Here is a 14,501-nt window from a genome sequence, read left to right on the forward strand (position 1 = left end):
CCTGGCCTCACCAGCACGAGGTACCGGTAGCAGTCCAGAGATAACCACCTTCGACGTCCTACTTCTCAGTGTTTTTCCCAACTCTCTAAACTCCCGCTGTAGCACCTCCTTCCTCTTCCGCCCGACGTCATTAGTGCCCACATGCACAACGACTTCAGGTTGATCGCCTTCCCTCACTAGGATTTTCTGAAGCCGGTCCGTGATGTGTTGAACCCTGGCACCAGGGAGGCAACAGACCATCCTCAAGTCCCTCCTGCTGCCACAGAATCTTCTGTCCGTCCCTCGGACGATGGAGTCACCGACCACTACGGCTCTTCCTGACTTCGGTCTCCCCTGTCGAGTATCCTTGCCAACAGGTCCGCCACTCGGACTGGTAACGTCTTCTGCCCCGACAGTTCCCAAGAGGGTATACCTATTTGCAATAGGCACAGCCACTGGGGTCTCCTGTAGTCCTCGTCCACTCCCCCCTGAAACAGTCTCCCACCTTCGCTCGACCTGGACCCTTGGCGTGACAGCCTCACAATAGGTCCTGTCGAGGAAACTCTCGCATTCCCGGATGGCCCTGAGGTCATCCAACTGCCTCTCCAACTCCACCACACGTCCCTTCAGGAGCTGCACCTGGACACCGTTCTTGCAGGTGTAGCTCCCAGAAGCTCCAGCGACGTCCCTGTCTTCCCACATCCTGCAGGAAACACACTGCACCAACTTTTCCGCCATTACCTTGTGTCTGGCTTAAAACAATTGTAACCTCCTCACCTCGCCGAAGACTCGCAGCCAAAGACTCGCACTTTTCTCACAGGGCACTTTTCTCACAGGGCACTTTTCTCACAGGGCACTTTTCTCACAGGGCACTTTTCTCACAGGGCACTTTTCTCACAGGGCGCTTTTCTCACAGGGCGCTTTTCTCACAGGGCGCTTTTCTCACAGGGCGCTTTTCTCACAGGGCGCTTTTCTCACAGGGCGCTTTTCTCACAGGGCACTTTTCTCACAGGGCACTTTTCTCACAGGGCACTTTTCTCACAGGGCACTTTTCTCACAGGGCACTTTTCTCACAGGGCACTTTTCTCACAGGGCACTTTTCTCACAGGGCACTTTTCTCACAGGGCACTTTTCTCACAGGGCACTTTTCTCACAGGGCACTTTTCTCACAGGGCACTTTTCTCACAGGGCACTTTTCTCACAGGGCTCTTTTCTCACAGGGCACTTTTCTCACAGGGCACTTTTCTCACAGGGCACTTTTCTCACAGGGCACTTTTCTCACAGGGCACTTTTCTCACAGGGCACTTTTCTCACAGGGCACTTTTCTCACAGGGCTGCACCCGGACAGGGCTGCACCCTTTTGCAAGTCTTGCTTATATCACCAATTAAATTGCCTGATTGTCCAATTTACCAGTTAAATGATCAACCAATCCACGTATTCTCTTCTGACTGACTTATTACACTGTAATTCCCACTTACTTACAGCCAATGGTCGTCCTCTCTCCAACTTCCCGACCTTTACAGACTGATTAACAGTGCCCTATTGGCGCTCTTTTTAAACTGCCGTTTCTACCACTATTAACAGGTACTTACTTTCAGCCAATGGTCGTCCTCTCTCCAACTTCCCGACCTTTACCGATTGATAACAGTGCCCTATTGGCGCTCTTTTTAAACTGCCGTTTCTACCACTATTAACAGGTACTTACTTTCAGCCAATGGTCGTCCTCTCTCCAACTTCCCGACCTTTACAGACTGACAAGTGAACAGTCAGTTCTTGAAGTTGATACGTTGGATGCAGAAGAAATGGGCAAGAGTAAAGACTTGAGCGACTTTGACAAGGGAAAAATTGTTGTGACCAGACGGCTGGGTCAGAGCATCTCTGAAATGGCAAGGCTTGTGGCGTGCTCCCGGTCAGCAGTGGTGAGTACCTACCAACGGTGGTCCGAGGAGGGACAAACCACAAACCGGCAACGGGCGTTGGGCACCCAAGGCTTTTTTTTTGCGCGAGGGCAACAAAGGCTATCTCGTCTGCTCCGAACCGGTCCATTGTGGCATAAGTCACAGAAAATTTTAATGGTGGTCACGGGAGGAATGTGTCACAATACACAGTGCATCGCACCCTGTTGCGCATGGGGCTGCGTAGCCACAGACCGGTCGGTCAGAGTGCCCATGATGACATAATGTTTTGGCTCATCAGTGTATATCCTGTATATAAAACATTGCAAGCTTTCCCAGTCAAGCTATTTGGCAAATTTTTGTACTAGTGTATTTAAAGATTCAAACTTTGCTGATAGTAAGAGAAGATTGAGAAAAGCTCAAGATGGAAAACACCTGCGATATTCCGTCTAGATTTAAATTACACATTCCCTCTCACCGACATAAATGCTAATCTCAAAGTAAAGCACTTTTTAATTTGTTCAAGGGATGCGGGCCTCACAGGCTGAGCCAGCATTTAAATGACCATCCCTAATTGCCCTTGAGAAGGTGGTGTTGAGCTGCCTCTTGAACCATTGCAAAGCAGAGCTTTTCAATAATGAAATAGAGGGTAAAACAAATAAAAACACCAATACAGAGAACACAGTCCAAATTTGTAAAATATAGCAAGAAAGCCACCTTGAAAGGAAAACATTTCTAAGTGGTAGATTTACCTTTCCCTTGCACATTAGAAATATAGGGTTAACATTCCTTTGTAAAAGGAAATACAACTTGGACCACACCATTATGCAGACTTCATGGTTTTGGAAAGAAGTATTAATGTTGGAAAAAAGAAATTAATACCAGTCACTTGATTTAATGGGTCAGAACTCGCCATTGGGTCAAAGGCACCCACACTTGCAGCTGACAGACGGAAGTAGTGCAAACTTACCTTGTCAAAAGCAAGTAACTGCAGATGCTGTAAATCTCTGAAATAAAAAACAGAAAATACTCAGCAGTCAAGCAGCATCTGTGGAGAGAGAAACAGTTAACTTTTCAGGCTGATGATTTTTTTTGTCAGAACTGGGAACATTTAGAGAAAGGGGAGGAATGGGTGAATAAAATAATGTCTGTGAAGGACAGATAACAAGGAAATGGATAACAGTGGTGTAAATTGATTGGACGAAAGCAGCTTATTAATGGCTGTTCATCTGTCTAGAACAGCAATAGAGGAAAAACAACCAAAGCAAAACACACTGTTATTGTAATACAGAATACAGCATCCAGTGGAATCTGAAGTGAAGGAGAATGCTGGAAACATTCAACTGACCAGGTATCTGCAGAGAAATACACAACCTCTGCGGAAAGTTCTCCCCAACCCGACCCTGAGTCAACCAAGGCCACCAGCTGATGTAATGATCAACCTTAGTATTTTCAGTTTTAACACAATTTTAAAGATTAATTGTCTGAAACTGTTGAATTGGAACTTGAGCCTCGGGCGAAAAGAAAGTCAGTGCTCAGAGTGGGAGTGGATGGGAGAATAAAGAGACAGGCAACTCAAAATTGGGTAGGATGTAGGATTTCAGCAAAGGAGTCTCCAAGCTGCATTTGGTTTCTCCAATGTCGGGAGGTCACAATGTGAGCACCAAATTTGTTCACCTGGAGTGAGTGTTTTGGTCCCTAAGTACTGGGAATAGGTGAAAGAATAGTTTGTATAATCTCCTGCAGTTATGATATGAAATAACTTTATTTATCCCAGGAGGGAAATTAATTTGCCAAGTCATAAAAAACACAAAATACATGAAACATGAAAATAAAGTGACGAGTGGTAAGACTTGTGGATGTGCAAAGATTGAGGAGGTGGAGGGGGGGTTCAGTCTCAGTCTACCCCACGACAGAAGGGGGAGATGTGAAGTTTCATAGTCACAGGGAAGGAGGATCTCCTGTGGCATTCTGTCCAACATCTTGGTGGAACCATTCTGTTGCTGAAGGTACTCCTCAGGTTGACCAGTGTGTCGTGGAGGGGGCGAGCAGTATTATCCAGGATGCCTTGCAGTTTGAGGAGCATCCTCCCCTCCAAGACCACCTCCCAAGAATCCAACACTGCCCCCAGGACGAAGCCAGCCGTCCTGATAAGTTTGTTGATCCTATTGGCATCCGCAGCCTTCACCCTGCTGCCCCAGCACACCGCAGTGAAGAATATGGCACTGGCTACCACCGATCTATAGAACATCTGCAGCATCTCACGGCAGACATTGAAGGAGCAGAGTCTTCCCAAAAAGTACAGGCGGCTGTCCCTTCTTGTACAGGGCCTCGGCGTTCCTGGACCAGTGGTTTACTGTCCAGGTGCACTCCCAGGTATTTCCTGGTAAACTACACAATCCCACCATTGATGGAGATAGGGGACAGGGGTGTTCCTCTCCTCCTAAAGACGGCCACCAACTCCTTCGGCTTGTCGGTGTTAAGCTGCAGGTGATTCAGCCCACACCACTCAACAAAGTCGTTGACTACACCTCTGTATTCAACTTCCCTCCCCTCACTGATGCAGCCCACAATTGCAGTCATCTGAAAACATCTGCAGGTGGCAGGAGGCAGAGTTATATCTGAAGTCTGAGGTGTAGGTGGTAAACAGGAAGGGAGAGAGGACCGTCCCCTGTGGGGCCTCTGTGTTAGTCACCACCATGTCCGAGACACATTTCTGTAGCCTGACATATTGTGGTCGTTCAGTCAGGTAGTTGGTGATCCAGGACACCAATGGAGCATCCACCCGCATCTTCGTCAGTTTGTTCCCTAGCAGTGCAAGTCGGATCATGTTAAAAGCAATGGAGAAGTAAAAAAACATGACTCTCACAATGCTTATCCAGGTGACCACAGGAACGATGGAGCAGGTGGCTGCTGGCATCCTCAACCCCCATCTTTGCCTGGTAAGCGAACTGCAGGGGGTCCAGACAGGGTTTAACCAGGGGTCGCAGGCGAGTGAGCACCAGCTGCTCCAGGGAGTTCATGATGTGTGAAGTTAGCGCCACCAGTCTGTAGTCTTTGGAGGAGCTGGGGTGCATCCTCTTTGGTACAGGAACCAGGCAGGATGTCTTCCACATCACAGAAGCCCTCTCCAGGCTCAGGTTGAAGGTATGCTGTAGCACTCCACACAACTGAATGGCACACGCCTTGACTACACTAGGGCTGACACCATCGAGACCCACAGTTTTGCCTGGGCGGAGTCTGCTCACCTCCTTCCTCACCTGCTCAGCCTCGATGGTCATGCTCGGCAAAGAAAGGGCAGAGAAGGTGGACCAGGGGGATGGGGGGGGGGGAGAGACTGTTGGGGAGCAGGGGGGAGGGTGGGTAGAGGCCCCACCATCAAATCTATTAATAAACAGGTTTAGCTCATTGGCCTACTCCTGATTGCTTTCCCTCCCCAGGCCAATGGTCTTCTTGTAGCGTGTAATGTTCTTCATCCTGCTCCACACATATCTCATGTTTTTCTGCTGGTTTCCACTCCAGCCAGGACAGGTCTTAGTCACGCCTTTAGGTCTTTCTGTACCCACTTCACCGCCTCCCTGTCACCATTCCTGAAGCCCCTCTTCTTCTGGTTGAGAAGGGCCTTTATGTCACTGGTGACCCAGGGCTTTTTGTTGGGGAAACAGTGTACAGTCCAAGGATTAAGTTGCAGCGGGAAGGTAACAAGATGCAGAGTGGCTACAGTGCCCTCCATAATGCTTGGGACAAAGATCCATCATTTATTTATTTACCTCTGTACTCCACAATTTGAGATTTGTAATAGAAAAAAATTACATGTGGTTAAAGTACATATGGTCAGATTTTATTAAAGGTAATTTCTATATATATTGGTTTCAACATGTAGAAATTACAGCAGTGTCAGCTTACTGAAGATGGAGCAAAACTAGAGATGACGTATTGAACATGGAGTTGGCCAAGTACAAAGTAAAAGCAATGAAACCCTATTCTTCCTATGGGTGGGAAGAGAGGAGTTGAGCACAGATGTGCTCAACTGAAAATGGAACAAACATGATTGACTGCCCTGGCAACTATAAGGTAGCCACCATTAAATGAGAGAAAGTTCCTCAGAAGCTATTGTGTGGTAAGAATTGTTATCCAAATAGATGGGAAGAGTTAAAGACTGCCCATAGATTTCCACAGCTATTTAAATCACATTTCTTTCCCAATTTCTTGCAAGGACTCAATTCAAATATTCCAGTTTCTCTAACATCATTGCACTTGTTCACATGACAACACTTTACATGTCAGAGCTTCTGAAATGCCTTCTGTTCTCAACTGAGAGTTTCTCTTGATGGCAACCATATTTGTTCCATTTCAGCAACTCTGATCTCATCTCTTCAACTCATTCAAGCAAGAATAGGGTTCCCCTTGTCCTGGCCTGCCACCTCAACACACTACACAATCAATGTTTCACCCTCCATAAGTTCCACCACCTTCAGCAAGATGCCACCACTAGGCATTCCTTTCCCTTCCTTCCCTTTCATTAAATCACAATTCCCCAGTTTGCTTTTCCAATACAATTTGCTCTTCCTTCACCACCAACACCCACTTCCTTTCTCACTTATCATCCCATGCAACCTGGGAAGAGACAACACCTGCACTTTTAGCTCTTTCCCATACAACCCCCACTCAGGGGCGTTCTTCAGCTCTTCCCATCTATTCTGAGAGAGTCATAGCGTGATACAGTATGGAAACAGGTCCTTTGGACCAACTTGCCCACATAGACCAACAATGTCCCAGCTACACTCGTCCCACTTGCCTGCGCTTAGTCCATTTCCCTCCAAACCTGTCTTATCCATATATCTGTCTAACTGTTTCTTAAACAATGGGATAGTCCCAGCCTCAACTACCTCTGGCAGCTTGTTCCACACACCCAACATCCTTTGTGTGAAAAGGTTACCCCTTGGATTCCTCAGCCCACCTGGCCAATCAATCCAGGTCTTGTTGCAATCTATCACAACCATCTTCACTATCTGCAAAACCACTAACTTTTGCATCATCAGCAAACTTGCTAACCTTGCCCTTTATGTTCTCATAAAAATCATTGATGTAGATGACAAACAGTACCAGCACCAAACCCTGAGGCACATCACTAGTCACAGGCCTCCAGTCCGAGAAGCAACCTTCCACCATAACCCTCTGCTTCCTTCCATGGAGCCAATTTGCCATCCATTCAGCTATCTCTCCTTGGATCCCTTGCGATCTAACCTTCCAGAGCAGCCTACCATGTGGAACCTTGTCGAACGGCTTACTGAAATCCATGTACACACCTACAGCTTTGCCCTCATCGAACTTTTAGGTGACGTCTTCAAAAAAATCAATCAGATTTGAGAGACGCGACCTCCCACGTACAAAGCTATGCTGACTATCCCCAGTCAGCCCTTGCCCATCCAAATGCCTGTATATCCTATCCCTCACAATACTCTCAAGGTAACACTTACCACACAACTGCTTCTAAGGAATTCTCTCTTATTTAATGGTGGTTACCTCATTATTTGCCAGGGCTGAAAATCAAGTTTGTTCCATTTTCTGCACATCTGTTCACAATTCCTCTCTTCTCACTTATAGCAAGAATAGGGTTTGTTTGCTTTGACTTCCCACTCAGCCAACGTCAATGTTCAACAGGTAATCTCTCGTTCTGCTCCACCTTCAGTAAGATTCAGAAAGATACGCCGATCAAGGGACCAAAACACTCCCAGGTGAAACAGTAATTCTGTTGCACTTCTTCCAATTTAGCGTACAGCAGCCATCTCATCTATACCGGAGAAATCAAATGCAGATTTAACGAAAACTTTGCAGAAACCTTTATTCAAGTTGCCCAGCATAAGATCAAGAAACAATATCACAGTTTATCTGAAGGCACGCTGTGGCTGTTTTTTTGTCAGACCAGGTCAAATCAGATGTAAAAACAAAATACTGGGGTGGGGGGTCTGCAGATCAGGTGATGTTTCAGGGGTGAGGGGCAGATGGTGGGGCATGGTGGAGTATTAGCTCCGTTTCTCTCTCTCTCTCTCCAGGGATGCTGCCTGACCTGCCAAATGCTGTTGTTCTGGATTTCCAGCAGCTACAGTTGTTCAATCTCTGACCAGTTCTAATGTAACTCAGCTTTTCTCTCTCCACATATGGTGCCTCATTTCCTGGGTTTCCAACGCATTCTCCTTTGTTTCAGATTTCCAGCAACTGCTACGTTATGTACCTAACAGCTCCAGAATGGTTGTTTATCTCTTCTTTACACCCGCTCAAGACAGACGAGTTGCCATTAACAGTCCTTTTTAACCACTTATCCGTGCCATCCATTTTCTCTTGTTTACCACCATAGAACAAGCATTCCTCTTCTTCTCCCCACTCCTCCCCCTAAATTTTCCCAGTTCTGACAAAAGATCATCATCCTGATATTCTCTCCACAGATGATGCCTGACCCGTTATGAGTATTTTCAGAATCTCTGTTCTGTTTTATACTCGCCCTATTATGACAACAAACCTGCAAGCAATGTCATGCCTTTATCTGGGCAACCTGGAACACTGTTGTCACCTTCCCTGACCCCCATCACAAGATAGTTGTCTAAGTTTTGCTCCTACATTTTGTCAGCTGATTATAGCTTTCCTGGATGTTTAAAAAAAATTAAGTATACAATGAGACTTTCAAACAATTACTACAAATAAAATCACTTAAAAAACACTGACATAACTGAAAACATTAAAACGTTCTACTCAAACAACTTAAATGTACATCGTATTTACCTATCTTCTTTTCATAGCTATTCTCCTCCAGTCAAATTAATGTCTACCTTTGTGCTTGGCCCGATTAGAACTGGCACATGTGCAGTTTTGCAAGCATAACTACTGATAAATGGCAATGCGATCATGCTCTGCTGCTGGGCTCCATGTGGAGTATAAAGTTAGAGCCTAGTCAAGAAATTGCCATTGGAGATCAGGCAGCAAGTTGAGTACTTTTGCATTCCCACAGGAATCCTGAACCTAGGAAAAATACCAGCAGTTTTGAAAGGAACGGTTAGCAATTCATTCAAGCTTCCATCCCATGACTGGTAGATATGCATGGGCTCCCAGATAAAGAAAATGTTGCAGAATAAATAAAGCTACTTAACAAGATTGCAATTAATCTTAGAATGACCATTCACCAAGGTCTCCACTCAAACAAAAAAATGGGGGGGAAGAGAGATTGCTGAACACTACAAGTGATGAATTATTCTCCTCGCTTGTGGATGAAGTCACATGGATTTAAAGTGTATGTCAATTATGGTATCACTAGGACATTAAATTTCAGAGCCATTCAACTATTTCAATAGACAATAGACTGATCCCTCCCAAGTACAGCATGTGAGAAATACATTTGCTGCTGCAGTTCATGTTGATTCACTGCTTTTCCAATTGTAATGCATTTGTCAATGTGCGAGATATGAGGCCCCAATAAATCTACTCAAGGGAACCCATAATGAATTGAAGGGGTATATTGCATTGTTCACAATGGCTTGGACAGGACATTTCTGGACACATTGGCGGCTTACTTACTTCTTCAACTAGAGATGTGGAAGAGAGGTATCGTGTTAGAAAGTAATGGGTATATTTAGAAAAACTCCCTAAAAATTGTAGCATTGATAGCTGACTAGAACTTCCCGCGCCAGAACATACAGACTGCACCAATTCCATGTCAAAAACAGGCTAGAATTTCTTTGACCAGTTGTCCATGATATAGCAGCACAACATTGAACACCAATATTTTGATGTTTACATTGGGTTTTGAGAAATAGAATTCAAACGCCAAAGAACTTTTATGCTAAAAGGTTTAGTCTTATTTTTTTACTATTCCTATCATCTTTAAACATTTACAACTAGCACCTTGTTAATTACAGTAAACTGCATTTAACTGTGGGAATACTGATCATCCAACTGTTTAACAGTTTTCTTTAATGAAACAGATATAAATTACATTCCTTATATACAGATATTTGCTTATGAATACAAATGAATAATACTAAAACATACCTTGACCTGAATTGTTTATTGATTTTGCTGATTTCTTTACTTTTTGTAGTGCATTTTTGTCCAAATCTAACGCCTATAAAAGGAAACAATGGAAACGAAACAGTAAGCAAGTTTCTTATCGCAACGCCTTTTCTGCGACATATATAATAAAATATTCACCTAATAATAATTTAAAAAATGCAGAATGTCATTTTCCACCCTGACTTTCATTCATCATTGAAAGCTACTTATCAACTACTATTCTGAAGGGGATTTGTTATAAAGGGGATTCAAATGGTAATCAAATAAGATTTATAACAGCGCAACATTTAAAAACATCCATACAAAATGCCAAAATGTTGTATTTGTTTTTTGTCACGATCTACTGTGATGTATTAAAAAGAACAAAGGTAAGCTCCAAATGCAATAGTTTGAAGAATAAATCACATGATCAGAAATGGGGTCATCTCAAAAGCAAAGATTGTCGGGAAATGTGACTAAGATACTCAGCAGATATGTACTGGCACAGCAGCAAAATGAAATAACAAGCATTTAACCTAGGTGAACCCAAACCACCTGAAAAGGAGACACTAATTTATTGCAAAGTTGTCAAATACCATGAAAACTTTTCCATTAATTATTTCCATAATATATCTTTAAGTATTTTCAAAATAGAACTTGAAAAGGGCAATTTTGAAAGTACCAAATTTAAAAGGTAGTAAACTAAATCTTATCAGATTTTATTTAAGGGTATTTTTATACATTTCGGTTTTACCATGCAGAAATTACAGAAATTACATAGTATCCCCTCCTGCATGGTCCATTATAACAGGGATTTGCTGTATACACAAAGAAAACCAAGTAGAGCTTGAGTAATTCAGTTTAATTATACTGGCTTTTATTAGTTTAGAGATACGGCATGGCAACATCTCCAGCGCACCAACGATCACCCATACACTAGTTCTATCCTACCTCCCCTCACATCCGGAATCTTGGAATCATCTTTGATCAAACCCTCTCCTTCGACAAACACATCAAACACATCACAAAGACAGCCTTCTTCCACCTCAAAAACATTGCCCGTCTCCGTCCATCCCTCTCCTTCACAGCTGCAGAAACCCTCATCCACGCCTTCATCACCTCCCGTCTGGACTACTGCAACAGCCTCCTCTATGGCTCACCCTCAAAAATCATCAGTAAACTTCAATACATTCAAAACTCCGCTGCCCGTCTACTCACCCACTCCCCGATCCGTGACCATATCACCCCCGTCCTTTACAAACTCCACTGGCTCCCCATCCCCCAGAGAATCCAATACAAAATCCTCCTCATGACCTACAAAGCCCTCCATAACCTGGCCCCATCCTACCTGACTGACCACCTCCACAGGCACACTCCCACCTGTACCCTCCGCTCTGCTGCTGCCAATCTCCTGTCCCCCCCCATCCGGACCAAACTCAGATCCTGGGGGGACAGGGCTTTCTCCATCGCTGCTCCCACCCTATGGAACTCACTACCCCAAACCGTCAGAGACTCCTCCTCACTCACCACATTCAAACCATCACTGAAGTCTCACCTCTTCAGCACTGCCTTCAACCACTGAAGATCACCTCACCTTCTGTCTCCTTTCTCTGTTCGTTTACTTATTTATCTATTTATTCACTTCTCTATGTTCTAGAAATCCCTGTAAAGCGTCTTTGAGTGTTTGAAAAGCGCTATATAAATGTAATGCACTATTATTATTATTATTACACACTAGGGATAATTTACAGAAGCTGATTAACTTAAAAACCTGCAAGAATGTGGAAGGCAACCTAAGCACCCGGAGAAAACACACCAGGTCACAGGGAGAATGTAAAAGCTCCGTACAGGCAGCGCCCGTAGTCGGCATCAAACCCAACACTATAAGGCAGCAACTCTACCACTGCTCCACCCTTCCTAAATCCATTTCACCCCATTTTCTAGTCCCACCATAAAGAGTACACATCGTATCGATAACTTGGTCTTGAAATTCTGGTGTATCCAAAAGAATGCACCAGGTGGACATTTCATCAGGAGGGCGGCATGGTGGCGCAGCGGTAGAGTTGCTGCCTTACAGTGAATGCAGCGCCGGAGACTCAGGTTCGATCCTGACTACGGGCGCCGTCTGTACGGAGTTTGTACCTTCTCCCCGTGACCTGCGTGGGTTTTCTCCGAGATCTTCGGTTTCCTCTCACACTCCAAAAACGTACAGGTATATAGGTTAATTCACTGCGTAAATGTAAAAATTGTCCCTAATGTGTGTAGGATAGTGTTAATGTGCGGGGATCGCTGGGCGGCGCGGACTCGGTCGGCCGAAGGGCCTGTTTCCGCGCTGTATCTCTAAATCTAAAAATCATTTATTTTTGTTAACCCTCTCTGCAAACGTGTTACACACTTAAGCAAAATCCAGTACAAAATCCTCCTCATAACCTACAAAGCCCTCCATAACCTGGCCCCATCCTACCTGACCGACCTCCTCCACAGGCACACTCCCACCTGCACCCTCCGCTCTGCTGCTGCCAATCTCCCATCCCCCCCACATCCGGACCAAACTCAGATCCTGGGGGGACAGGGCTTTCTCCATCGCTGCTCCCACCCTATGGAACTCACTATCCCAAACCGTTAGACTCCTCCACACTCACCACATTCAAAACATCGCTGAAGTCTCACCTGTTCAGTACTGCCTTCAACCACTGAAGGTCACCTCACCTTCTGTCTCCTTTCTCTGTTTGTTTACTTATTTACTTATTTATCTATTTATTCATTTCCCTATGTTCTCTAAATCTCTGTAAATCGTCTTTGAGTATATGAAAAGCGCTATATAAATGTAATGCATTATTATTATTATTATTAAAATACTCCGTCCCATAATGGTTCCAAAACAGGTGTCAGGACAAGGTAGTGGCATTAAGATGGCAGCAACTATCTAGGCTTGAGCTAATGGAAAGAATCAAACCTTTATGGAGTTTTACTGCGATTAAGACATAAAAGCATTGGACATGGAATGTTGTTCTTTTATATGGCCTTGATGCAAAATATGTATCAGTAACACATGGCTGTCATGATCCCGGATGCACTCTATCAAATTTACCAAGTAATGCAACACAATTTGTTGGTGGGGGTGGGGAGGAAATTTCAACTGCACAACGCTGAAAAGCAAAGATTTGTGCAACTCAATTTCTCGGCAAGTTTGCAAAGTCACAGTAATATTACTTAACCTATGGATTAAGTAATATTACTTAACCTATGGATTGATGCAATGAGTCATTTTCCTGTATCATAATTATGTAATGATGATGAACGCAATTACAACAAAAGTATTTCTGAAGTGGAAGCCTATATTATACATACCTGAAACTACCATTAAATTCTTCCACAATTAATCACAAGATGGCAAAAGCTGATCAGTCAAGGCAATTAAATCTCTCTCTGTGCTCCAACTCTTGTTCTATTCTATACTATTGGGGACATCACACTTTATAGAGAAATGTGCAATCTTAAGAGGTTTGGTAGCTAAACTTCAGAGATTACAGACTGGTGAACTGATCAGATAAAAAAGTGTGCTGTCATCGAACATACAAAAGTTTCAGAAGGCTTGTCCAGGACGAGGTTAGACAATTCATGACATTCACTGCCACACGATGTAATTAATGGTTTTGATTTTGGCAATTTCAATGCTCCCACACAAATATAATTGGAGAGGAATTTTAAACAAAGGAGTTAATTGACATGGACTCAAGATTTCAAAAATATTAATCACAGGACTTAGACTCAATATGCAAAGCCGTAATACAGGAGCTACTACAGGTTCAACACCAATTTTCCAGCAACTGATGGTCTGCCCACCCTGTAATCTGGACAAAATTACAAGAGCTCGGTTGAAATTTCCTGAGCAGCCACAGAAGGCATTGTGAGTGGCGAGAGTTCTTTCCGGTCATGTCCCTCTGTCTTGAAAGAGTCAACTATGCTGTCAATCTTCTCTCTTAAATGTTTCGCAAAGACAATACAGTAATACCCTGTTTTAACCACCCCCTTATAACAGATGTTGAATGTACCAGGCAGACCTGCCAACCCATCCTCGGCTCGCACTGTCTTCTGGCCACTTGGTTCCCTGACTTCTGACCCCACTCCCGAGGTGCACCAGCGAGCCCATCTTCACACAATGGAAGGACACAAAGTGCTGGAGTAATTCAGGATCTCTGGAGAACATGGATAGGTGATATTGGGACCCTTCCTCAGACTGATTCAGTTGGCTGAGTTACGCCAGCACTTAATGTCGCTTTAACACCAGGCACCGATGCCACTGGTCTGCACCAGTAAGCCCTTCTTCACTGGCTGTTGTTGCGACTCATGTTGTCGCCCCTGGGACAGCGCTTTCTTCAGGCCGCTGCCAACGACAAGATGCACTCGCTCACTGTGGTGCCCCTTCCCCTCTCATCTACTGACACTTCCAATGAAGAGTATGTCGGCAGCAGTAGTGGGGGGAGGTGGTGGCGAAATGGCCGGAGAAAAGTGGAGGCTGGGGGATGGGTAGGTAGGTCATTCCATTCACATTCAGTTTATATTTTATATTTGTGTTAAAG

At 44.4% G+C, this 14,501-nt stretch overlaps 1 protein-coding gene across 2 annotated transcripts in view; it reads right to left on the minus strand.

Moving 5' to 3' along the window:
* The window catches only part of LOC144592771 (arf-GAP with SH3 domain, ANK repeat and PH domain-containing protein 1-like), a 161,833-nt gene that overhangs the window by 110,199 nt on the left and 37,133 nt on the right, over window positions 1-14,501 (minus strand). For both annotated transcript variants that reach the window (XM_078397758.1, XM_078397759.1), the window contains exon 3: window positions 9,919-9,991. In XM_078397758.1, coding sequence (XP_078253884.1) covers window positions 9,919-9,991 — 73 coding nt within the window. The remainder of the gene's footprint in view (window positions 1-9,918; window positions 9,992-14,501) is intronic.

Source organism: Rhinoraja longicauda, chromosome 4, assembly GCF_053455715.1.
Source record: "Rhinoraja longicauda isolate Sanriku21f chromosome 4, sRhiLon1.1, whole genome shotgun sequence".
NCBI classification, from domain to species: Eukaryota; Metazoa; Chordata; class Chondrichthyes; order Rajiformes; family Arhynchobatidae; genus Rhinoraja; species Rhinoraja longicauda.